Below are 25,491 nucleotides of genomic sequence, written 5' to 3'. Positions count from 1 at the left end.
GCAGCCAGGAGCACGGGAGCTGAAACACTCGTGAAGTATCAGGACGCCAAAGACACGGTAGCTCCAGTGAAGTGTCAGAAGATTTGCCAAGGAAAACATGGCAAAGGATGGGGCTGGGGGTGGGGAGTGAAGAACAGCAAAGAGGAAATTGCATTTAATCCCCACACAGAGTCTGTTCAAAAGCTCTCCACACAGGAGCGAACCTTCAAACCAAGCGGAAAGGGGGTTAGGATAAAATAAAACCCCCTCTGAGCTGCTCAGCACAGGGATCTTATTCAAACAGAGACGGTTTTTATAGGCCTTTCCATGGGGACAAGAAGGTGCATTCATGGCTCTGAGTAGAGCACCCTTCCCCCATAACCATTAGAGGAGTTCAGTCCCCACAGAGTTGAGGTTTGGAAACTGTGGCAGGACCTTGTCTGAGGGTATTTTTAAGTTTGGGACCTTCCTAAGACTCTTCTTGTTTCAGATTAGAAGCTGCCTGGATCTCTGGGTCTCAAGGACTCCCTTCTCCACTCAGATTTTGGATCTGCAAACGAGTTGAGCTTCATTTCCAAAGTCCTTCACAGGCAGAAGACCCCTGAGACGGTGCTTGTCCCCAGCACCGACAGCCTCTCCCTCGGGATGGGGCTCAGGAATTTGTAACCAAGGGCTTAATGTTAACCTGGTTTTACTTTTTAAACTTTATCTTTTGTTGTGTATGCTGTCTGCTTTGGCTACTGGAGGGTGAACCTGCAACGTCAGCCAGTCCTGCAGCAACAGACGTTGCTATTATCTCCCTGGTCTGGCAGAGAACTTGCACTAAGGGCTTTTCTTACCTTCATGCCAGGTTCACCTGCGAGGCCAGGTTGTCCCATTGAGCCAGGCGGTCCCTGGAAAAAAAAAAAAAAAAAAAAAGATAATGAAAAAACCCATTGTAACTGAGTAGAAAGCAAGATCAAAGACATAATTCCTTTAGCAGAGCCCTCCTGGGACAGCGGAGCCCTGTTTGCAATGTAATTACCTCCCCGGAGCTGGCTTAGGGTACGCAGCATCAAAGAGGCCCAGTACCCCCGTGTGCCTGGTTCCTGGGAGGGCTCTGCTTGTCTCTCACGCCTCCCCGCTCCCCGGCCCTGCGGCAGCCCCCAGCTTCCTCTGAAGCCCTTCACAAGGCTCCAGCAGGTTGGCTGATACAGTGGATAACAAAAATGCTCAGCTGTGCTCTTGCTTCCTGCAGCCCCACTTCTCCGTTACCGCTGGCGTGAGCACACTCTTGGTGCCACCAGTCTCGTGTCGGTCGGGGTTTGCAGGTGCAGTGAACTGCCCCAGGCGACACAGCTTCCAGCGGAGCCATTGGCTCCACACTCCCGGAGAGGCAGGGGCACAATGGTGCTGCCAGCTCTGGGACAGCGAAAGGGAGCCAAGAACAGCAAGGTTACACCAAACCCTTCAGCACAAACTTTGGCCAGATAAGCCTTGACATCCATCACCCACTTTCTCCGGCTGTAATGGGCCAGTAAACATCCTAATGCCAACGACTGGGCTCAGACCAGATATCCATGGCCCAGGGCTGTCGCCAGGCTGTGCTGGCTGGAAGAAAGTGCCTGGCAGATGAGATAACGTGTCCCTGTCTATCCGAGCAGAGACCCTGGTAGACGGTCTTGGCATCCCCTAGAGAGCCAAAAATGAGTGCCCGACTTGGAAAACTATGTGAAGTAAGAAAGAAAGAGGCAAGATGAGAGAATGACGTTGCAAACTATTACTCGGGGTCCAGCTGCCATGTGCAGCCTTGCCATAGCGGGGTCACGTTCATTAGATACCTTTAGGACCAAGATCAATTGGGAGCTTTAATCTTTGTACATTTGCTAGTACCTCTGGGAAGCATGGGGAATGAGAATCAGTAAAACAAGCCCAAATATAGGACAGCAAAGCTTGTCTTTAAAGGATTTGAGTGGTTTATTTACTTATGATATTTGTTTTCCGGACAACAATCTCCCTTCTTTTTGCAGTTAGGAATAAAGGAAAAAAGAGCACATAGTCAAGGGAGCACTCGTCTGCCCAGGGAATAAAGCCAGTTCCTCGCTTGCTGAAATGGATTCAAGCAGAGGAGGGATCAGGGCGCATGTTGGGTTTACGAACAAATGGTCAAGTCACGCAATGAGAAAATTCAAGCTCCAATGAAAGCAAAAATCCTGCTTTGGTTTCTGCGGAGGTGCCAGTGCAGAGAAAGGCTCCTGGAAGAGTCACAGATTTGAATAAAGCTCTGTATTTTCTTGGTTGGCAACACCCAGAGTGGCTCAGTAGCAGCTTTCCAGCTCCCCAGTGTGGTTTACCACGCTGAGAGCACACTCCATCCAGTCTAGCAGCCATGAGAATGGAAACTTTCATGACTCATACGCTTTGCAGTAGACTGCATTAAAAGTCACCTTCGCTGCTGTTTTCACAACCAAGTGAAACATCACGTCTATGTTACAGCCCGGGACCTATGGAAAGGAGCTACCCAAAGGGAACTGGCACATCTGGTATACACAGCCAAGACTACAACACTTCGAGGGGAGCGAAATCAAGCCAAGACTGCAGACGAGTTAGGGGGAAACCATGGAGGCATCTCCTGCGCTCCATCGGGGCACTCTTTGGCAGCTGCTGCTGCTTTGGTTATGGAGTGTTTGTGCCACTGCTTCACGGCAACGGCAACCCAAAAGCAGAGTCAGCAGCGAAGGCGTTTCTCTGAGCTTCCTCCACTGGCTGCAGCAGCTCGCGGTGGGACTGCCATAGCAATCCAGGCGGGCTGACAAAGCCGTGTCTTGTCAGCAACGGCACCAGTGAGGGGGAAAGAAAAGACCAGTTTTCGGTTTGAATTGTTACTGTATTTGGTCCGTGACTCTGCACCCTGGTGCAGAAAGGTGGTCCCCGGTGTGGTCGCAGAGCCGTGCCTGGGACTTGTTAGTGTGGTCAGCTTTGCAGTGTTTCTCTTGTCGTGAAGACGGGTCTGCACATCTACCAACTGGGTGTCTATGGGCTGTGATGAAAATGATGCTTGAATTTCTGATTTGCACTGTTTGCTTTGGAAGTTGACTTTCAGACTTGAGGGAAATCCTTCCTGCTTGTGCCCCACATGTAGAAGGATGTGCCTCTCCACATTTACTCCTGCCCCAGTCCTGCTATTCTTGATGCAAGGGGAAAACAAATAGGAGCAAAGCTCAGACCTACCTTATGCCCGATTTCTCCCAAAGGCCCAGGTGGTCCTTGTGGTCCTTGTGGACCCTGAAAAACAGAGACACAATGCTCTTTTCATACAACTGCTTTCATTTCTGAAGGGCCATCACTTCAATGGCCTGTAAGGTAAAACACCAGATATCACCACATCACAGTGAGCTATGCAGGATGCAAGAGATGGCCAGTGAGATGGAGAGGCCAGCAATGGGTGTGCTGAGGCATCTTCACAGGCAAACAGCAGCTCAGAAGGTCCTTCATCTTTCTGTCTCCCAACTAAAACAACTGCAGTTGGCAACCTGAAAATGCTTGGTTTACCCTCTCCCTTCACAGTCCAGGTCAGTCCCCACAGATGCAGAGAGCAGATGACGACCCCTCTTCCTGCTTTGGTGGTCCTGTTTGCCCTCCTTGAGGTCTATGTCTTCACCCTTCACCTCCCAGTGCCTTCCCCAAAGCTGTGGGCTCACTTCTGACCCCATCAGCCTCCCTCCTGGTCCCCTTCAGCTCTACCTCCCAACCCAGCCCAATCCCTCCCGTTACATCTGACCCTGTCCCAGACCCAACCTTGCTCTTCTTTTCCCCCTTCCCTTCTGAAATCCAGCCCAGGCTGTATCCTACACTCTCCCTGGTTGTTCCATGGCTCCCTTTTGCTTTCCAGGGCTCTGACCTTGTCTTTCCTTGTGCCTCCTAGGACTCTAGCCAAATCTTTCACATCTCTGACCATGCTGGAGTTGGCAAGGACAAACCAGCTGGGAATGGGAATGAGTGGCGGAGGACAGACAGACAGAGAAAGAAATGAAGTGTCTGTGTGTGTGCAAGGAAAGACAGATGAAGAGAGAGTGATAAGACACTTGCCGGGTCGCCTGGAGCCCCTTTTGCTCCTGGAGGTCCAGAAGGTCCTTGGATACCCTAGAAAAATTAAAGAAAAACAAGGTCAGCTCCAACCCCATAGCAATCTTGCATGCCTCTCGGCAGTAACATGCATCTTGTAAGCGCTCCAGTAAAAGGAGCAGAGAGGTGGCCCCATAAGTGTGAGATACTGTCCGAGTTCTCCCTCCTGGACCAGCACCCAAAACTTATGCATTTGAGTGAAACTGAGGTTATGAAAGGAAGCACAAGGGATGGACACTTACTGGGAAGCCACGTGCTCCTGTCTCCCCAGTCTCACCCATCTTCCCCTGTGAACACACGGTTACAGCGATTAGCAGCTGGGAATGTGCCGAGACACCTGTGGCGCTTTGGCCAGGGGAAGCTGCAGCTCCCTGGACAGTGTGTACGTGTGGGTACCCCCACGGGGACTGACACCGTGCCAGGTTTGGCAGGCACTGGCTCTCGCAGAGGACATACCTGCAGCCCATCTGGCCCCAGCTTGCCTGGCTCCCCTGGTCGGCCCTGCAAAGCAAAAAGACAAAGACACGTTGGCAGGAGCACAAACTATTGGCGATGCCCTTCTGCCCCAGCCCACCTGCTCTTCATTTTTGTGCATCAAATATTCCCTCCTGTTCCCTTCAGCTTTTGAGAGGCCAAAAGCCCAGGACCCTGCCCTGAGGACCACCCCAGTCAGCAGGGAGTGTGGGCAATGGGCTGCACGGCCTAGGGTTTTTTGAGCAAACACTGCTTTGAAGGAAGCTGGGATTCTCGGGAGACTCGGCACAGCCCCACCTGGCAGGGCATGCAATAAGGGAGATTCCCCATCCAAATTGCATTCACAGGGCCACGTGTGCTGTGCAGGGGACGGAGTCTGGGACGTTCAATGGCAGGACAAGGGTCCAGCTCTGCCGCACTGCTCGCACACCAGGCTGCTGCCAACGGGAGAAACTCTCCCATGAGCCCTTCTCAAAGTCTGTGAAGGAGCAGGCTTGGGTGAGGCTCTGCTCAGGCAGGGTATCTGCCAGGCTCTCTTTGCACCAGCCATCTCCTGCCCTCTGTTTTTTCCTGTCCTGACCTAATCAACATGAAGTACATCAGAACAGATATGTATTCCCTTAGGTCATATTTTACCAGTCATGTTAAATTGCTCCATTTTTTCTGCTACGTTCAGATGTAACAGCCAAGCGCCCTCGCTGCCAGTTAAAGCTTCTCCCCTTCCTGCGAGAACCCTATTATTTTAGCAGAGGCCCTTTTAAGTTTGTGGACTGCCTCTGTATCCAGGGTCTCAGACCCCAGCTGCAAGGGCCCTGATGCCTGCATTGGGCAGATTTTACCCCGGCTGAACAAAAGACTCATCCCTGCTGGCTGATCCTCATGGAGCGATTGAACATCGCCTGTTCCTAGAGGAGGATGTGACCTTGATCCTGCCCAGAGCATTTCACAACACAGCTAAAAGCAGCCTTGGCCAACCTGGCCACCCGCTGGCACTCACCTTGACACCTCGTGACCCCGGCTCGCCTACTGGTCCATCAGGCCCTCTAGCACCCTGGAAAAAGGCATAAGAGAGGCAAAAATAAGAACACAGAGTATACATCTCACTGGAAAATACAGCAGTCACTTTAGCTTTGGCCACCAGGAAAATCCATGAGATCAGTCCTGGCTAAGCCAACCTATACCTGGTTGGGTTGAGCACAGGAGCAGGGAGCCCAGGACTCAACAGATCCCTTTCTGTCTTTTGTTGCTTCACTTCTCACCATTTACCAGCACACAGCACCAAAATGTTTTTTATTCCTGTTAAACCAACTACCAACCACAAAACAAAGCCAGAGGAGAAAGGCAGGCCAGAACAGCCTTATTTTCAGACAACAGTTACATCACAAGGGTTTTGCAATGGACAGACTTGCAGTTCTAGCCTTATTGATATCAAACCTCTTCCTTCCTCAAAACCATGCTTTTCCAACTGCCCCTGCCCTTAACCTTACTACACTGTCTGATGGTCGCAATCAGGACAATAATGCTACAAAATATACACGCAAGCCCCCATCATACAGTTCCTTCACAATTCTCCTGGGCCCCAAACTGCTCCCAAAGAGCAGGGTTTATCTGCTGGCAGCTGAACTCCAAGCCCTCAGTTACAGTTACCTGCTATTCAAAGAACTGGCTGCTCTTAAGTGTCAGGCAGGTGCTCATGCATATGGATGCTGGGAGGAGCGCAGCCAGCCGTGCCTGCTTTGGCATGTCTGGTCCTACGCCCGGCATCTGCTCCTGGGTTTGCGCATGGAGGAGGCACGAGGACCTCGGGAGGTGTACGGGACACGCGCATGGTTAGAAATGCTCGTGGCACATACAAGAGTTCAGATAGTGAGAGATCCTGGAAGTGATTAGCTAGAATTGAACAGCTCATGGTACGGCTTGGGAAGCCATATCCTCAAGGAAGAGGTGTTCTTCCTCTTCCAGAGGGTGCTAGCTGGGGAGAGAACTGGTCTCAAAGAGGGGACAACTGTGATCTAGCTTTCAAGCTAACGTCAGAAGAGCTGAACCTGCAGCTTCCTGCACCATTCGAACCCCAGAAACCAGTGTGTTACTCTAACAGAGAATAAACAGAGCCATGGTCAGGGAAAAGACAACAGTAAAAAAAGGGCATATCAAGAGACTCTATTAATGCACATCATGTTCATAATCGGGCCATGAGCTCAGTTGGGACTCTTAGGCGTTACTGCAATATAAATAATAAATAAAAACACAGAGCGGTGCTAGAATGTAGTGGTAAGAGGAATCCTGAGAGCAGGCCAGCGCGGAAATAGAGAAAACAGGAGCCAACGTGCTTAATCGGGATGCAAACCGAGTGCCAAAAGTAATAACGGGGCTAGGGAGCCAATGTGTTAGAAAAGTAACTCCACTATGACAGGCAAGAGAGAGAGAGAGACTCACAAAGAAAGGCAGTGTAACAGCAGAAGATGTATAGGAAACCTAGCCAAATTATTACAGCAGACAAACATTGTCAATATAAAATAATGCAAAAACTTCTACTGCGCTTGGCAAAACCCTGTGCCGCTGAGCGTACCAGAGATTAAATAACCAAAAGCCTGAACTGCATGCCAGTAAGACAGAGCTCTAAAGAACGCTCAGCCTGGTCTCTGGGACAGACGGACAGAGAAGGACTGTGCACCAGATGGGGACACCACAACCAAATGGGGTGGTTCACAGGTCGGCGCTTTGCTACACTAATGTAATGGCAGCTCTCACCAGCCCCAGACCCCAGCTCATGCTGGCCACTAGATCACAGAGCAGTAAAGACCAAAAGTTTTATTAATCCACGTCCCCATAAACCTCAAAGCACAATGACAGAAACCAGAAGGTCATTTAAAAGCAGGGCTACTGACAGCTGAAGCCAGACAGCGCTGTAGGTTGGAGCAGAGGGGGAGCAGGGCTTGGAGGCATCTGGGGAGCTGCGTGGGGTGACCGGGACATCCAGTAACCCAGCAAAATACACAGACCTGCCCCGGGCTGGGTACCGGGCTGGGTACCGGTCTGCCCAAAGAGAAGGGAGGCGTCAGCATGGGCATGGCACTGGCACCCTGGGAAAGCACCTTGCCACCCAACTTCTCATCCTCCCTGGAAAACACACTGTTCCCCTCCTCTTTGAGCAGCCATTCAGTTATTTTGTGCAATTACATCTTTACTACCCGAGATGACAGGGTTACCCGCTTCTGAAGATGTGCTGAGGGGAAAGACTCAGTAGCTCAGCGCTGGTGTTAGAGAAGGAGGGAGCAGGGATCAGAGGCAAGAGGGACAAGGAAACAGCAGCGATGGCCCAGGTTAGAGGTCTCCATTCCAGGACAGATGCTGACGGGGAAGGAAAGTGGGATGCGTCTGTCCCCTCCAGACCCATCTTCTGTAGCCTGTCCTGCCCTATCCACCCGCTTTTGCTGGTGCTGGGCTGGTCCCAGCCGGCTGGAGGCTGGTGAGTGTCCTCAGCCCTCGCCCAGTGCCGCAGCATGGGCAGCGATGGCTGTGGTTCGCAGTGGTCCAGCCTGGCAGGGCTGGCTGGGGAAGTGTTTACGGTATCCTCGTTTCTTCCAGCAGAGCCCTGTCAGCAGCAGCACAGGATCTGCCAGGGCAATCTCACTTCACAGCAGTCACCTGCCTAATCCCATCACAACACATCTCATCGGCATCTGACCTAAAGAAGGAGAAAGTTGACCCCGTATTCGCAAATGCATGTGGCAAGCTTCATCTTCTCCAGCCTCCTGGGCCGAAACCCAGGATAAAGGCTTCCCCTAATTTTCCCTGACAGGAAAGGCTACATTTAGTCAATTAGTTAAATCTTTAAAACCCTCTTTTACTGACAACGCCAGTTAGAGATGAGTGAGTGAGGTCCTGGCAGCTCTCCAGGGAGCATCCCATGCCAAACGCCGCAAGGCACAGGGGGAAGGTGCCTTTCCCCTGCAGCCCCAGCGGTTTGGCCATGCAGGCAGGGCTGAGCACAGCTCCTCGGGCTCCCCTTCAACCTTCAGCCCTTCAAAATGAACTCAACAGCCAGGCATGGCCACCCTGAGCATGGCAGGGCAGAGGGACCAGGGTGAGCGTGTAGAGAGGCACCTCAGGGAATAACATCCTAAGGGCATACGCAGCATGGACCCATCCTAAGAACGGGGTAAGGAGGGTGCAGTGAGAGGCGTGGCTTTATCACCATTGTCAGCATCTCTAGGAGCCCATGAAACAGAGAAGGAAGCTTTTCTTTAGCCTGCGTCAGTATTTATATGGCATACACAGCTCAGGAGAGGTCCTGCTGGGCCAGGGCTGTACAAACAGTACAAGCTCCAAGTAGCTTTATAATGTAAACAGGAAAAAAAGGAGGGTTAAATCAAGATCGGTCCGCTCCTTTGCACACGGACAGCCAAGGCACAGAGAGATACAGGCTTCGGGCTGGTGGAGCATTTGAAAACCTGGTCAACTGTTTCATTGAATCCAGTTGGACATGAACTGCTCAAAGGCATTGCCACATCCATCTCAAAGCAGCTCAGCCGAGGTCACGCAGGGAGTCACAGCACAGGGATGTGCCTGGGCAGCCCCCCTGAAGCACAGGAGCCACAAGACCAACTGTCATCACTCACTGCGACCTCAACAGATGAGTTTCCCTTTTTGGTTGTGTTTTCTGGCAAGAGAAGCCAAAATGGCACTGCGCGGGAAATCACAGCTCTGCGTCCCTGTGTCCGAATGCCGATGCTCCAGCTGCAGTAAGTTGTGCCTGCGCTGAGGTCCTCTCAGCAGGCAGCAAGATACAGCTGGACGGAGCCCAGCTTTTTTTTTAATTCTAGTTTCAATGTCTTACATGGGCACATTTCTCACTATAATCCCCGAGCAGGTGCCCGTGGAGCTATGTAGTGGAAAGCCATCATTGAGTCCTTGCAAGTCTCACCTGCAGTCACATGCTGCCCCCCGTTAATCACGAGTTTTGGTAAATGTAGGCTCCAGCAACAGTAGCAAAGCAGGTCATAGAGTTGCACGATCAGTGAGTCCACAGGCCGAGACAGTATTGCCCTCAGAGACATGCAATGCTGAGCAGCGCTATCAGCAATCCCCGACAAAACAAAGTGTTACGATGTTGGCCAGATATGAACATCGTCAGCTCACAAATGCAGGGGAATTCAGCTCTGGGCTTTGCAATTCAGGTTTATTGCTAGTCCATGTGAGCCAATAGAGGTATATCCTGCTGCTAGAGGCAGCATTCCCGCAGAACAGCACTAAATACTCAAACAAGGTGTTTCTGCAAAGCAGCGCTGCATTTTCCCCTGTTTAAGCAGATACTCAGAGCTCAGAGACAGTAACCAGCCTCTGAACAGCAGAAGCACGAACACGCAGTCAGTAGCTCCTTTCCAGAAATCCAGAGCTTCTTCCTTACCCCTTTATCCAAATATTGATATTTCACTATCGCAGTCTGGCCAAATGAAAAGCAAGCAGATGCCTTGCCCAGAGCTGAAGGGAGACATTACCGGCCACAGATTTGTAGCTAACTTTTCCTCACACTTCTAACGCTTTTCCAGACAACTAGAAAGGTCCCCGGGAGCAAAACAATATACCTCTGCTTTTTCTTCATGAACAACTTCTCAGCTGGGCCCGGCAAAAGCAACTCTTCTCATGTTTGCTTAGATAACACCGCTTTATAAATCCCTGGCATTTTCAAATTCCTGCAGGCAGTGCTGCTGGGAAGCATGGGGTCCGTGCGGCAGCGCGAGCGGTCCCCACCTGGGCAGAGCGCTGGGAGCGCAGCTCCGCACGCCTTATCTCGTCTTTGCAGGCTTCACCTGGGCAATAGTTAATGCAGGAGCTTGATGAGTGAATGGTACAGTGGAAAAGAGAAATATGCTTTGGGATTTAAAAAGCTCCTCTGGCCCGAGCCAGTACCCGCATCCCCTCCAGTGAGAAGATAAAATGCCAGAAATATTGACAGACGCCTTGGCCAGAAGAACAGGTCAAGGTAGGTCACTTCACAGCAGGATTTCAGGTGCAGCTTTATGATCTGAGCTGCAAAGTCATGGCTCCAGCTGATATTTAGTCTTCTGTAGAGATTCTCAGTCAATACCTGGGCGTTTTGATATTGATATCCCTGATAGAGGACGCTGGAGACCACAGGTTTTCCTGCTGCGAGGAGCTGATTAACAGAAACGTGCTTTTGAATTTAAGTGAGACAGGGTGAGGGACTTGCTGAATCAGCCGCCTCCAAATTTAAACCTTGATTTGGTTAAATAATTAGGTTTAAATATGTGCATAGCTGTCACTAGCTGAATGTTAAGCACACGCCTAAGTGCTACACTGAGGACGGACGAAGGGAAATAAGCCCGGGCTCACAGGGCCATGTTTCTTGTCCTTAGGGAAGAGGAGAGGGGAAACCGCGTTTGTGGAAGATTGTTCACTATCAGTTTGATGGGCAAAACAAAGACTTGGGAAGAAACAATAGCCCTGTCATGACTAAAAAGGAGGTTACAATTTTAAAAGAATTTTCTTTTTAAAATGTGTACGTATATCTGCAAAATACCAAAGCTATCGCAACATAAACACAGACCCCCAAAAGTCGCCATTGTTCTTTACAATCAAAACCATATTTGCTATTTACATTTCCTTCAAAAGCAAAATTACTTTAATGAAGTATCCACAAACAGAGCTCATGGAATCCACAAACATCTGGCGGAGGCTGCATTCATGTTTCCATTCTGAATTGAATTACGTCCCTTTTGTAAACTAGGATAGACAGAGGGTAATGTCTGAAATTACAATTGGGGGATCAATTCCCCATCCTGAGAAAACCAAGAGCCAGAACAGCAGGACAAACTAGGCAAACAAAGAATACTATGTGCCTGGAATATCTTCTGAGAGTATGAAGAGAAGGAAAACCTGAGAGAGAGATATACAAACCAGAAATCCTGCAGGCAGGAGATCTGCTGGTCCTTACAACACCAACTTTCCATCATCATGTTCACTGAAATGTGTAGGATTTCAGAGCAAAGCCCAAGCTCCTCCTCTCTGCTAGGGATCTTGGAAAGGATGTCAGTCTGCCTCACGAGTTCTATATGGATTATATCACTGCGGTGCTCAAAGGCACCAAATCTCCACCACGCCACAGGCCAGCAGCGAGTGTTGAAGGCAGGATCAGCGCAGGGCACCAGCAGCAGACCCAGATGCTCAGCGCCTGCTGGCAAAGACTGCTCCTTGCCGATACCGGTGTCCTTACGGCAACATCAAGATCTCAATCAAAGTCTTGCTGTCTTAAGGCAACATCAAGACCTCTTCCCCGGGCACTGAATTCTGTTCTACCTCCACGTTCTGCAATTCCTGGGGTGACTTTTTGCAGGGCTCCGCAGCCAGCCGCGACAGAGCCACCGCTGCGTTTCTGGTTTTCATGGCTGGGATGCACTTTGAAGTCTAGGCTTCCTCAGTGGAGAAATGTCCAGGGGGAACAACTGGCACAGGGTCTGCCAGACTCAATGTCTGGAGAGAAAATGCAACCCAAGGCCATGAAGCTGAATGTCTCTGGTACGTCACTTTGAGGATAGACAGTGCTGGCGGCAGTTGGTGTCCTGCAGGATTTCTCCGCAGGGTTTGGCACCCTCTCTCTGGATCTAGCTACACCCAAAGGCAGGTCCCTGCTGTGCTGGCCAAGCTCCTTTCTTAGGAGCTGAATCAGCTTTGCTCTTGGTTTTACCTTGGGTGAGAATAAATACCCACTTCGTCATTCCTGACAGACACAAGTGGAGCTGAAAACTGCCCGGTCAAGCTTTACTCTCCTTGTGGCTTGAGGACTTTAGGCCAACACAGAAGTAAGAAGCCGGAGAAGATTTATGTGAGTGAATCTTGCTCAACCCAACAGCCAAACCCGCAGTTGTATGCGACTGCCTGTCATAAGGAGAGGCTCGGAGCCGGGGGGATGCGGCCAGCATCCCTGGCTGGTAGCTGGGGGAACGCAGTGCTGGGACTCCTTCTCCGTCACCGCGGACATTAAAGGCACTGGCAGAATGTCTGATCCCCTTGGAGGACTCACCTCTCCAAGAGGCCACACAGTTGGCAGCCTGGATTCATTCAGAAGGCGTTTCCCGTTCAGCTCTGCGCTGTAGTTTTACCTTGAGATATTTTCTGCCACCCATTCAAAGCCTCCCCTGAAAGTGCCTCCAGTTTCTCATCCATCATGACCATGGATGTCCCAAGACAGCTCAGTTCATTGCTGCTGTGTAGCACAGAGAAACCTCGCTCCCCAGGGGACCCTCTAAAAGCGGAGCCAGGGAATGAGATCCATGGGCCTTCCCACCAAAGAGAAGAGCGGCAAGGAAGCTGATTTTCCCAGCCACAAGTTAAAAGCTGAACCCTGATATGCATCTGCTGGGCTTGGTGTCCTTCTAGCTGTGCTTTTAAAGCTTAAAGCAGTTCCAGGGTACATAACTCTGTGGTTATAAAGCTCTCTAACTGGTAATTCCGTTTCTGTTTGCCAGTCCCAGCTATTCAAAGCCAGTATTAGCCCTGGCATAGGGAAACACATGCGATCCTTGGCTGTCCGGAATCCCCCAAGCAGGAGCTGCAGTTGAAGGAGAGACTTGGGGTGGGTAAAACGTATCATTTACTCTAGACTACATCTTTGAGAATGAAACATGGAAACAGATATCATTAGGTCCTTGGAGGGAGAAATGCAAAATATGCTGTTGTTGGGGCCTTCAGCAGAACCCGCGTGTGTTCGCTATTAATACTTTGTAAAGCAGCTGGACAAGGAAAACCAACCCAAAGCAGGGATGCTCCTGCAATAAATGTCCCGTTGAAGAAAAGGAAAGATTGAGGAGCTCAGTGGGACATGGATTGGATGTCACAGGCAGGAAAACAAGCAGCTTTGGCAGGTCTAGAGGTCATTCTGCTGTCGGCTGTCACCCAAACAGAGCAGGAAGAACCACACGTGAACTGACACAGAGCGCTTGGGAAATATTTATCTAGTGTAACTTGTACTTGTAGCACTGTCAGTGATGCTAGCGTTACCCAGTACTAAGCTGGGGTCTGCTCTTTCCAGGCAGAGCGAGGATTCACACATGCCTTACAGTGTGGTACTGTTTAGATACGTACAGATAAAACCGGGGCTTTGTGTTATGGGCTCGAAAAACCCATAGAAAGACACAAGCCATGCTTAGAGTTTGACATACTGACAACGCAAAACACACCTTTCTCACAACCCTGTGGAATGTTACCAGAAAATATTAATCGTGCAAGACTTAAAGTGAAGACATGGAAAGAGTTGACTGTTCGGCTCCTTGTCAGCTCTGTTTCTGCCTGCCTCGTCTCTTCATTCTATGTCACGGCAGAACATTTGCTGCTTTCTCTGCCTCCGGTTAAATCACAACATTTCACATCTCAGCTGCTCTCTCTCCTTTGGCAGCAAAGGCACCTTTCCTGGTCTTCTACCTGCACCCTTTTCCCCAGCCCAGATACATCTTCAGATGACTAAATCTTCACCATCCTCACCAGAAGAGTCCGTAAACCCTCTTATGACATTGCAGGTGGTTGGAAAAGACAAGCTGGATGACTTCCACCATAAACTCTACACTGGGACACCCCTCTGCCCATACACCTCACTTGCGTTCGCATCCCTGATAAGACTTGCTTCAATGAACACAGTCTTAATGCACAGCAGAAACATGGCTGTGGAGGTGCTACCCCAAATGCTGCTCCTCTTCACACCCCAAATTAATCCACCGGATTACTTTTCCAATGGCTGAAAAAGGAGAGGGATAAAAGTGCTTACCCTGCGGCCTTTCATCCCTCTTATCCCTGGCGCACCACGGACTCCTGCCGGACCCTGGAAAGGGAAAAGGGAAACAAAATGAAGATGGAGGAGGAGGAAGGCAGCAGCTGTCGGTAAGAGCCCACATCCCTACGTGATCTGCAGGGGCCTCAGACGCAGACCCTTGACCAGCAGGTTGGTTCATTAAACTCTTGCCAAAGACATTACCATATTTACTTGTCTCTAAATGGTCTTTTTTTTTTTTTAAACTCACTGATTGTCTTTGGATTATGAACATTTAGGCCAAGGATCCTGGCTGAGGTTCGTACGCTTAAATATCTGCAGCCTGTTGTTTGTGTAAGTGGTGTGATTTGAAGAGAAGTTGAACATCCAGAATTCCCTCCGAAGCTATTAAAAGCAGCTGTTTTTCAGTATCTGTATAAAAATAATAATAACCGGGATCTGTTTTTCAGTTGTCCAAATACAGACACCTCATCTTAGGTATCCAAGTTTGACCTTTCCAGCCAAATGCTGATTTTATCTTCAAGTAACTGTTGCCCTGTTAGTGCTGCGTAAATATTCATACTGGCAGATAGATGCTAATTTCATTGGGACTGTTGGTGTTGTGGATGTGATCCTGTTCTTTTACACTCACGGAAAGGATTCAGGTTCTCTTTTGACCTGGATTTGTACACACTTGATCCTGTGATGTGCACACAGGAAAAGCAGAAAAAAATTAAACAGCTTTTTTTTTTTCCCTGTGACAATATTTATCAGTTTCAAAAATTAAAGGATATGTTCAATTAACAGGACTTATTTCTGTATTATAACTTTAAGAGCCCATATTTGAAGTTAATGCTTTTCTACTGTCAGAAAAGAAAACCTCAAAATGACACATTCCATTCTTACTCCCTCAAACATTCCACATGAAGTTTTGCTATTTATATATTAATAGCTTTTACCAACTGTCAACCCTGCAAACTCCACCAAGGATTAGAACAAAATTGGACTGTGATCTTCCTACTGCTTGTACCACTGCCACTAATAAAGATTTTGCTTTTGGAACCGAGGTATCTTTCTTCATGGCATGTAAGTTCAGAAAACAAACGCTTAGCTGTTCTCACTCAAGATGGAAAAGTTAGTTGACTGTAACTATATTTGTAATCCCAGTAAATCTCGGTTTTGCCAGTGAGGTCAGCAGCAACTGGCACAGACAAGCAGTAGATGTGTCAGATGCCTGTTTTATAGAGATTTTTATGATAAACACATACTGAAATGAAATTCTTTGTTGGTATTTGGAATATCCTCCTGGAAGTCCCAGCCTATCCCAAATAGCTTATGAAGATACAAGCACAGAAACATTCATTGTGACGGCAAAATGGTGAGGGAGCAACTAGATACCATGCTGGTAATTTCAAGGAACTGTTCAGGAGAAGATGAGTGACTTTCGATATACCTATATGCATACATTATTTTCAAAATTGTGTATTAACACAAAAGATGTACCACGATGGTGAGCAGGAAGGGGAAAAAGGAATTCACAAGCCTCAGTGAGCTGAAATGAAGGCAGAGTTTCCTACCATTGACTAAACCTTTGCTCCTCATTCCCAATCACCTTCTCTTGAATTCAACAGCCATCAGAGCTGCTAAGGCTCACTGGAGAGCTTAATCTCAAAGATTTTAACAGTTTAGGACAAACAACAACAGCATGCCTCAGGTCTGGCTTGAAAAGCAAATAATGAGTGTTTCGTGGAGAAACAGGCAGAAACAGCTGGAGTTAATGAGCGGGGATTTGATATTAGGGCATTATTTGATTTACTGGCTCTGTGAGGAAGTTTGACTTATTGAATTATAACTTTTTAAAATGCAGTCTTGGAGGAATCATTTTGCTTGGATGAACTTGTTAGTTATTTGCCTGCAGGAGAACAGGGAACTGAAGGAAGCAGAAGGACCTGGGGATGGTCTCAGCTCCCAGAGCTCTGCAGAGAGGTTTCGGCATCTCCAGTCAGAGCTGATGTCTCTAGTCATACTGTTGTTGTCATGCCCCAGTGAAGTAAGACAAAACTGAAGGTAGTAGTCAGTGGTGCACCAGACAGTGCTTCAGGACGGGGAGCTCTCTGCTGCAGGGCCACTGCAGAACCTCCCTCTGCTCAGGACGCGCTGCTGTCCCCCCCAGCGCCCACAGCATGGAATACGCTGGGGGCCTGCCTAACGCTCTGGCCATTCCTCAGCCATGCAGCAGCTAACGGGCTGGGAAAGCTGCTAAAAAAGGGACAGCTAGAGATATCCAGCTGCCTCCTAGACTTCTGCCAACAACAAATCTACGTGCTGCTCTCAGGGGCCACAGACCAGCTCACTGCTGGGGCTGCAGGCAGCATCGTGCTCCTTTTATTGTAAGGGCCTGGCCAGTGCCACTTTGCTGCTCTTCATTTAGGGATGGGTCACTGAGAGGTGCTGCTTGACCTCAGACCTTGTCTTTCCCTCACCTCCGTTGACTTGCAACTGTGAAATCTCTCCCCAGGCAGCAGATGGCTGTGTCTGGGGGGCCCAGAGCATCCCCCAGCGTCTTGCACTGGGCAGAGCTGCCGCTGATCCAGAGGCCAAATCTTTGGCACTGCCTGGGCATTTCACTGCTGTGGTCTTCCTCCCAATTAACAACACTGTGGGAATTCACACACTGAGCAAAATCCATTCCCTGTACCCACCCAGAGCTGACTTTCTGTTGGTTCCAGCAAACGACACGCAGCGGCATTTGTGCTGCTGGGAGAGCCGGAGCTCCGTCGAACCAACAGCTGTGGGAAACTGGAGCCACACTAAAATCTACCTCCACACCAATTGCATGCTCCAGCTGCAGCTGCACATGTACCAGATGAGCCCGGCCAGGCGGAGGGTGCATCTGGGGGCAGCTGCTCTGCTGCCCTTCTCCCTCCAGCGAGGGGCTCCGCAAATGCACGATACAGCCACTGTATCGTACAATGTGACCACTGCTACTACCAACAATTCCTAGCAGAAAGAGAGGGCTTTGCGTAACGCCTTGAGCTAGTGAACTCGTGGCCCGCTAAAAGATGGAGGCTGGATTGTGAGTTTTAGACCCTCCGTTAGGGAAATGAGCTACAGAAGTTTGGATTACCACCAATTATTTTTTTCAGCATTTCATCCCGTGCTGCTCTCACCTGTGTCCCATCCCTTTACCCCTATCTCTTGTTCAAATCAACTGGGACACAGTTGCTTGACTCAGCCCATGAATGCCTAGGGTAGGGGATGGTGATTTTTGGCGTACAGTATTACAAGGTGGTGATAGCCTCTACTTACTGTTGGTCCAGGTATCCCAGGAAAACCCACTCCTCCTGGTATCCCCGGGTGCCCCTAAAAGGGAAGGAAGAAGAACATGCCTGGTGTGAATTCCTGGGATCTGCTCAGCCCTTCTTCCTCCAAGTGGGAAGACAGAAAAAAAGGCATTGTTGGTTGCTTGCAAGGTCAGGCAGGTCTGTTATTTGTCAGGGTAAAATTGCTCAGGCGCAGATGGAGAAGGCCAGGCTGCGAAAAGCCCAGCTCCAACCTTACTAGCAGTATAAGCAGCTAGATTGTCTGAACAGCCCAGGAGAGAATGGGCTGAATAATTGGGAAAATCTGTCTTTGGGTCTTGTGCTACAGTACACAGGAGGCAAGTGTCAGGGCAAGACAAGACATTGCTGGGGTCCCCTCTATTAAACTCCTAAATGAGAATCCCCAAACCGCAGTGCACATAGCACAGCAAAACATCATGAGCGTGCTGCCCCAGCAGCCCCACATCTCCCGCTGCTCCTGGCAACTTGGTGGGACGTGAACAGGGGTTGCTGTTGTTGGATCCCATCCTGTTCCTGGATCCCATCTGTTCAGCCACCAGGATGCTTGGAAACAGGCAATCCTTCAGGCGCCGTAGCTTGTAGCTCCCAGTTATCTCTACTTGACACAACAGGTCCTCAGCTGATGGAACTGCAGAACACACGTTGAAACCCAGCGTTTCCCCTGAAGGAGAGATTGCTGGGATGATCTTAAACCTCAGTCCCCAGTCAATCCAATGGCCATCTCCGTCCCCACAGAGACAGGAAGAATTTGCAGCTATTCTATTTTATTTATATAAATAAAAGACTAGGAGAAGCTGTACTCTTCGCTAGGACAGAGAGAGAGAGGCATCAGCAAGAGCGAGAGAATGCAGACTTACTCCTTACCATCGACCCCTTGACTCCTGGAGGGCCTGGGGGTCCCACTGAGCCACGGTCGCCCTAGGAGAGACACATGGGGAAGAGTGAGGGCTTTTGCTAACAAGCACTCCGAGCTGGCAGCAATGGGGATCTAGAGCAATGAAACAACTGAAAGATCCACAAATTGCAGACTTTGCCATCAGGTTTCTACCAGAAAGGCTTCCAGTAGAGAATAACCATCACCCTCTTCCAAGTATCCATCTCATCAGAGTAGTTAAAGGACTACAGCAAGAATTAACTAATCCTCCATATTCCAAGAGAGAGGACTTTACTACTGCCATCAAACCACTGAAGAACAAGAAACAAGAAAAAATGTGCTCAAGGCCCTCTTCAACTCCAGACTAGGACTGGATCCCAGGAGATCTCCAGCTCTTCCCACCCAAGGCATGACATCCCTCTCTGTTCTGCAGTATCATAATCCCTACACGTTCTGGCATTTTTAGAGGCATGGATTTGAAAGCTGTGGCCGTGAGGTCCTGCTGAGAGTGAGGAATCAAGTTGGGAAAAACCAGACAGCTGGTGTTTTCAGAAGGAGACTGTAGGTGTTTTTGGGGGACTCCCTATCCTGGGCCTTACACTGAGACCACAGTGAAGACAACAATGATCTGGAGGCCTGTGTTTACGAGGGGTTCAGAGCCAGATACCTCCATGGCCCACCCTACAGATATCAGCCCTTTTAAAACAGGCCACCATTTGGCTTTAAAAAAATGAACGTTACTGAAAAAATCACTTATTAATTCCCAAAGTCTTACTCAACCCTGCATGCGGAACATCTCCCTTCCCCTGAGTACATCCTTGGCCCCACAGCTCAGCCAAGAACAGGAGACGAGGTGTAAACCTCCCTGAGCACCACCGCGGCCCATGACACAAGGCGAGTGAAAGGCATGGCTCTGGTGATGGGATGTTAACTGCTCCTTTTTGGAGACGGTGGCAATTCTCACCGTGACTGCCTGTACTCTCCCTCGCAGCCCCAGTAACACACCGGGAATTAGGTGTGTTACATTTGGGTGCCTGGGGGGATGAGGAAGGAGGAGTTAGCAAATGCTGCCAAGTAGTTTACGCCCAAAATCTGACCTACCTTCCAACAGCTAAAGCGTAAGGGGAAATATTTTCTGGGCTCTAAGCAGCTTATTGAAAACAAACCCCAGAGTTTGTGTTGTCACCAGTTGGCCCTTGTAAACCAATGTAAGGATTTTTTTTCCCTGCTCTGAATGCATAGATTTTATTAAGTATGTATTAACTGTATTGTTCTCTTTGATAATCTTTGGATTCTACTGGCTTCAGTCTTAAGGTTTGCAGCTCTTGGGATGGAGATTGCTGACTCAGCTGTGTCTAATGAAAGCATATTTCCCACTTCATTTAGCTTACAACAGCATAGTAAGCCGTAGTTTGCGATGCCAGCTAGAGGCCTGGCTGAGCTTTTGTTTTGATGATAGTTACTTCTGTCATTCCTAAGTTTGTCCTGGTGGAGAAGTCTGATAGAAATCACAGCTGTGCTGAGGATCTCCTAGGGCAGATTTTCAAAGGACAGCCCGGGTTTGCCTGGACACCAACGTAACCTCACTGTGTTACAGAGTCAATCTGCAAGATGAGGACGGCTCATGTGGTCAAGGCACTGTCACAGGAGTCGTAAAGCCAGATGTGAATTTGCTGGAGTGGGGAAAAAAATTCTTCTCATGTCTCCTGCATGGCAAACTCCCCATTCTCCCTTCAATTCAGGACTGCAGCTGCCATTGACACCGCTCACTCAGGCACCTTGGACGCATCGCAGCCTCGTTATTCCCCTGTAAAACGCAGCCCACATCACATCGTTCCTTTTACTTCATCTGTGCCTTGACAGTTTGGACTGAGCCTGCTTCTGCTGCTGCCCCACCAGAGACCATCAGCGCAAAGCGCTTTCCAAAGGCTGATGCAGACGAATAATAAAATGCATTTGCAGCGAACACCGTGTAACTGTCACAGAGTCTTGACATCATTACCCAGAGGACAGGACTTGAAGTAATAAAAGCGTGCGAGAGAACTGATGTGTGGAATGCATCATTTTATGCTCTTTACTATCTTTATGGCTAGACTGTGAATAATTAAACCACCAATGAAAACCAGCAGTCTGCAACTGAGATACAATGAATGACATAGATGATTTGTCTTTGGAAGCTACCCCTGAATAAAATTTTACAGTCTAATAGAAAACAAATTAATGTCCATTTACATTTTTATGGAAAATAAAGCCAGTTTTTTTTCCTGAAAGCAGCATGTATCTGTACTGTACACAAGAGGGCACCAGCCCTTAGTAGGGTGCTCAGTGTAACCGCAGGGGCAGCCAGACAGGATGGTCCTCATCAAATGAAAAGGGAAATATTTGGAACAGCCTTTGCTCAGACGGGTGCCCGTACTCTTGTACCTTTTCTGCACCTAAGAATTTGCTGAGCCCTCCTGTTCAGTGCAGGCTCAGCCCTGGTCCTGCGCGACCCCGTTGGCAACTCAGCATGGGCTTGTGAGCACATCCCTGCACAAATCTGCTGTAACCTAAACTCCTTGGGCTCCTCCCTTGACCAGGAACACAGGGCTGATGGGTCCCTCATTCCCAGAAAAAAAAAATTGAACTGACTGTTAAATACGAGCTTTCTGGCAGATTATGAATGAATAAAGCTTACACTTTCAGAGAATATTTGGCAGCATCTCCTTGGAGGGCAAGCGCATGTTAATTCCTAAATCCAAAGAGGATGATTTTTGCCTGGCCCAAGACTGGCTCAGATGTGCTGCGTTCCCAGCTGGGTGTTGCACTGACACGACAACTTAAATCCCCACAATATTCCTCCCGCCCCAGTCTCCCTCACCCTGCAAAAGTTACAACCACCAATTTGTTGCAAGCAATCTTACCTTTTCTCCCGCTATTCCAGGCTCCCCCACTGGACCAATAAAACCCATTAAACCCTGAGGAAAGAGAAAAGCACAATTAATTTTCCGTTTTGTTTGCTGAGAAAGTAAACAAGTTCCTTGGTCCACCTTGCTGGTTGAAATAGCACAGCATCCCTCGTATACCGCTCAGTAATTCCTACTGGCTACCAGAGCGGACAGAGTTGCTCCCGGCCATGGGAACGTCTAACTCCACAGCTGGTTCTGCTTTAGGCGCCAGCTGGAACGGCAGCACTAGGATCTGCAAGAGCCACAACACACAGTATAGGGGATGAGTTAAGCACGTTTCGTAGAAAGGCTGAGTCCATAGCGTGGCTTTGTTTTGCAAGCATTTCCCGAAACGTCAGTGCCGCTTCCCCAAGAGCATCGATAGTGGGAGCTCCTGGGTTGCACAGAGTCTGAGAGTTACCATCATTGTAACTGCCGTGCTGGGTGGACTTCCTCTGGGTTCATCTGACCTGCTTCCAACGCTTCTGCAACCTAATTTTGCCCTGGACAGTGTCATGCTGTTGGGATGTCAGTGGGAAATACAGGTCTGAGGACGCAGCCAGAGGGGCCAGCAGGGCAGATCTGTCACACTGCTCAGAAACTATCTTGGAAAAAAAGACGAGTCTAAGCTCAGGATTTGTCAGGATTTAACAACGTTTGGGATAATGAAGAAACAAACAGAACTGCTTTTAATTAGAAAGATGGGAACAGATGCAATCTCAAGCTAAGATTCCTGAGAATTAAAATACAGCAACCTTCCTACCAACTTTCTGGCTCTAGAGATGAAAGGGACCGTCCTGTGCCACAGTAGGCGCTCTCTCTCACTGCATGATTCTCCTGGTCCCTGGTCCCAGCAAGGGGCATTAGGAGACAGATATCTATATTTAGTTCCTCCAACGAGTCTGTAACTAAAGGGATTAATCTCCTGTTGAAACACTTCACAACCTGCCCACAGTTGGCATGGGTGGTGTCAAATGAAGCCGTGCCCCAGCTTGTTTGATTTTAGGCAACAGTCTGATTGGTACTGGGAGGTGGCGGCTGAGCAAGTCAGAGACAGGAGATGGACTCTCCAGTGGTATCACCCTAATCTTCCTCTTTTTTAGAATAATTTGAAATCTTCATAATAAACTGTAAAGTGCCTCTATGCAAACGCATCTCACCTTTTCACTTTAACATCAAGGAGGTTTTCAAATGATGCACTCAAGAAAACATTCCGCATGAACAAACACAATGGGGACAAGAGCAAGGCAACTTCTGGAGTGTGGTCTCAGAAAAGGGAGCGATTTTCACCCTGCTATCTCCTTTCTGGGGCAATGGCAAGAGAAGGAGCAGAAGTTTCCTCTCTGTACTGCTGCTTCATTGCTTTTTCCGTCCCCAGCTGGCCTGACACGTGTGCAGTTCGTAGAGGGGCTCTCTGCAGTCTGCGATCGCTGTGGTTCTGTTTACATCTGTGCACTGAGAGCGTAGAGTGACACCCCCCAGCTACAGAGGAGCATCCAGCACCGACAGAGCAGCCTACTCGCAGGTCGCGCAGCTCCTCCCGCCACCAAAAGCCTCTCTCTCTCCATCAAGTTCTGCTCCCACCATAAAGCTGTAGCGCAAAATAACCAGTCTCATCGCTATTCTCACGTGTGTGAGGCTCAGCAGACCCATTCAGAGCCATAAAATGCAATGTGGGTCACTCTCCAATGACTTTTAGAGGGAACAGCTTCTGACGATGACTCCAAATGCCGAGAGACTTCATGCATTAACATTCCTCACATGGTGCAATTAAATGCCGTCCTTTGAACATGACTGGAGAGAGGAGCTCCTCACTGAGGCATGCTGATGGGCTCAACAAAAGCATCTCTCACTTGGACGCTCAGCTGGCTTCGCCTCTGGCAGGGAGCAGCCACACACCGCGCTCGGGAGCTGCAGAGCCCTTGTCACACTCTGGCATGTGAGCAGCATCCAGGTGAAAAGAGTTTAGGAAAAACTCATAAGAGAAAGCAAAGAGCTCAGCGGGTATGTCGGAGCCTGGAGTTAGATGCCTGCGTTAGCAATTCATCCAGAGATGATGTCCCAGGAAAGCCGCATGCCACTGTGCCATGATGGAAATATCAATTAACCACGGGAAGACATCTACTACCAGGAAAGCTCTACTGTCCCATCAGGGCCTCAATGTCACCAACCCTTCTGACTTCAGCACCGAAATGGTCTTTGCTGTGTCCAAAGCTGAAACTTTTCCAGTGCAGAAGTGTGCCATAGTGGCCAGGCTGTGTGGACACGACACGCGTGGGAGCAGAGCGGCGCTGGACTCCGCAGCAGATTGCCCAGCGCAGGAACCACACGGAGAGCAGGCGAATCTGCAAGATCTGCATATGCAAGGTTGCCACTGGGTGGCATTGCCGAAGGCTGCCGAGTCAATTATCCTTTCGATGAGACACAAGCGCAGATACACAGCTGATAAGTGTATCCAGTTACTGAAGTTTTCCAGTAGCCCAAGGCCATGAAGAAGGCAAATGTTAAGGCAGAGGAGAGAATGGCAAAGCAATGAGATGAAGCAAGGGAATGCATTGCTAAGCAAAAACAAGATAATCAAGAAAGAATAAATCTGTTCCTTCATTTCTAATTTCTCATAAAATCTGCAGAACGCTCTCTCTCTCCCTGGGAAGATGCTCTCTAAGATACTTCTGGGTTACTCAGGTCAGCCCTGCTCTTGCAGAGAACGTTGTCACCATTCAGAACAAGACTGTTCCAAAAGCACTTCTGAGGCGCGTCGCATATCCCAAATCAGGCTTGAAGACTAACGCTCCTGAGACGCTCTCTACAGCAGCATTGGCTCCCACCCCAAAAAGTCTCTAAGGGATCTGGGTCACAAAGCGAGATACGTTGGTTGTGCTTCCCAGCTGAGCCGGTGCTGCTCTAGGAATGGTTTGCAGAGTGCTGACTGGAGCCCCCAAACCAAGGAGCCCCCAAACCCAGCGCCCTCCCAAGACCCCTCTCGCTGTCACAAATGTGCCATTTGTTATCGCAGCTTGTGTGGAAACCTGCCGGCATGGCCAACGCTGGCGGGGTGGAGGCAAATACGGCACCTGCTGCGTGGGTGAACGGCAGGATGGAAGGGGAACACAGCCAAAGTTTTCACTCCAAAACCAGGGAAAATTCTGTCCGCGCTGGTACATCATGTTTCCGCCCAAGGGAAGATGTTGCTGCTCCCCGCATACCCAGCAAGAGAGCACCTCACGGTGTGACTGTGACAAAGTAGGGACCGAAGTGAGACGGCACAGCGGGGACCCTGTGACACGGCCGGGCTGCCAGCACAGCAGCTCCGCAGTGTTTGCAGCCAACGCTGTCTGCTCTGGGGTAACTTAACTAACGTTGCTGTGTCTGCAAGCAGACACAAATCGAGATGGATACGTCTAGGCAAAATAAATCTCGGTAAATTATTGGGAGTATATGAAACAACCGGGGGAGATTGGGTAACAATATTCTTCACCGGCCAAAAGGGGAGAGACACTAAAGGGAACACAAGCAGCAAAAGATTCAGGTTTTAAGAATCAGAAAAGCCACCAGTGGCAAACATTAAACCAAAGCAGACATGAATTGTGGCCATTACACTAAAATGGCTGCAGTATAACATATTTTTCCCGGGTTCCCAGGCTTGAAAAGAAGCCCTGCATCAAACACGACTCCAGGCAGCGTGTGTAATGATGCACGTGAAGTCCCAGCAGCGGTGGCTGCCCGGATAAAGGCCCACAGTATACAGGAAAGAATGTAAAACATTTATATTAGATGGGGAGTTCAGCATGTCGCTCATGATTCAGTCTGCTGTATTCCCCAGCCAAGGGCATAGCGGAAAAGGGATGGAGATTGTTAAAAAGTTGCTGGGGGCTTGGGGGGAAGGAAAAGGGGGGGGGACCGGGGGGTTGTAATTCCTAACTCCTGTCTGGCTTTCCCCATTTATTGTCCAGCCCTGTCATAATTAAGCCCCCCCTCTTGGCTGCATCAACAGAGAGCAAGTCAGCAATGAAGCCTTGCATAAAT

At 49.3% G+C, this 25,491-nt stretch overlaps 1 protein-coding gene across 1 annotated transcript in view; it reads right to left on the bottom strand.

Moving 5' to 3' along the window:
- Positions 1 to 25,491, bottom strand: part of LOC134523806 (collagen alpha-1(XXVII) chain-like) — a 163,093-nt gene that overhangs the window by 42,547 nt on the left and 95,055 nt on the right. The window contains exons 25-34 of the mRNA XM_063353197.1: positions 21,442 to 21,495; positions 18,529 to 18,582; positions 17,630 to 17,683; positions 14,339 to 14,392; positions 5,555 to 5,608; positions 4,540 to 4,584; positions 4,326 to 4,370; positions 4,048 to 4,101; positions 3,190 to 3,243; positions 819 to 872 (exon numbers count right to left, since the gene is read on the bottom strand). Coding sequence (XP_063209267.1) covers positions 819 to 872; positions 3,190 to 3,243; positions 4,048 to 4,101; positions 4,326 to 4,370; positions 4,540 to 4,584; positions 5,555 to 5,608; positions 14,339 to 14,392; positions 17,630 to 17,683; positions 18,529 to 18,582; positions 21,442 to 21,495 — 522 coding nt within the window. The remainder of the gene's footprint in view (positions 1 to 818; positions 873 to 3,189; positions 3,244 to 4,047; positions 4,102 to 4,325; positions 4,371 to 4,539; positions 4,585 to 5,554; positions 5,609 to 14,338; positions 14,393 to 17,629; positions 17,684 to 18,528; positions 18,583 to 21,441; positions 21,496 to 25,491) is intronic.

This window comes from Chroicocephalus ridibundus, chromosome 15 (assembly GCF_963924245.1).
Source record: "Chroicocephalus ridibundus chromosome 15, bChrRid1.1, whole genome shotgun sequence".
Taxonomy (NCBI): domain Eukaryota; kingdom Metazoa; phylum Chordata; class Aves; order Charadriiformes; family Laridae; genus Chroicocephalus; species Chroicocephalus ridibundus.
This window is presented reverse-complemented; position numbering and strand designations above follow the sequence as displayed.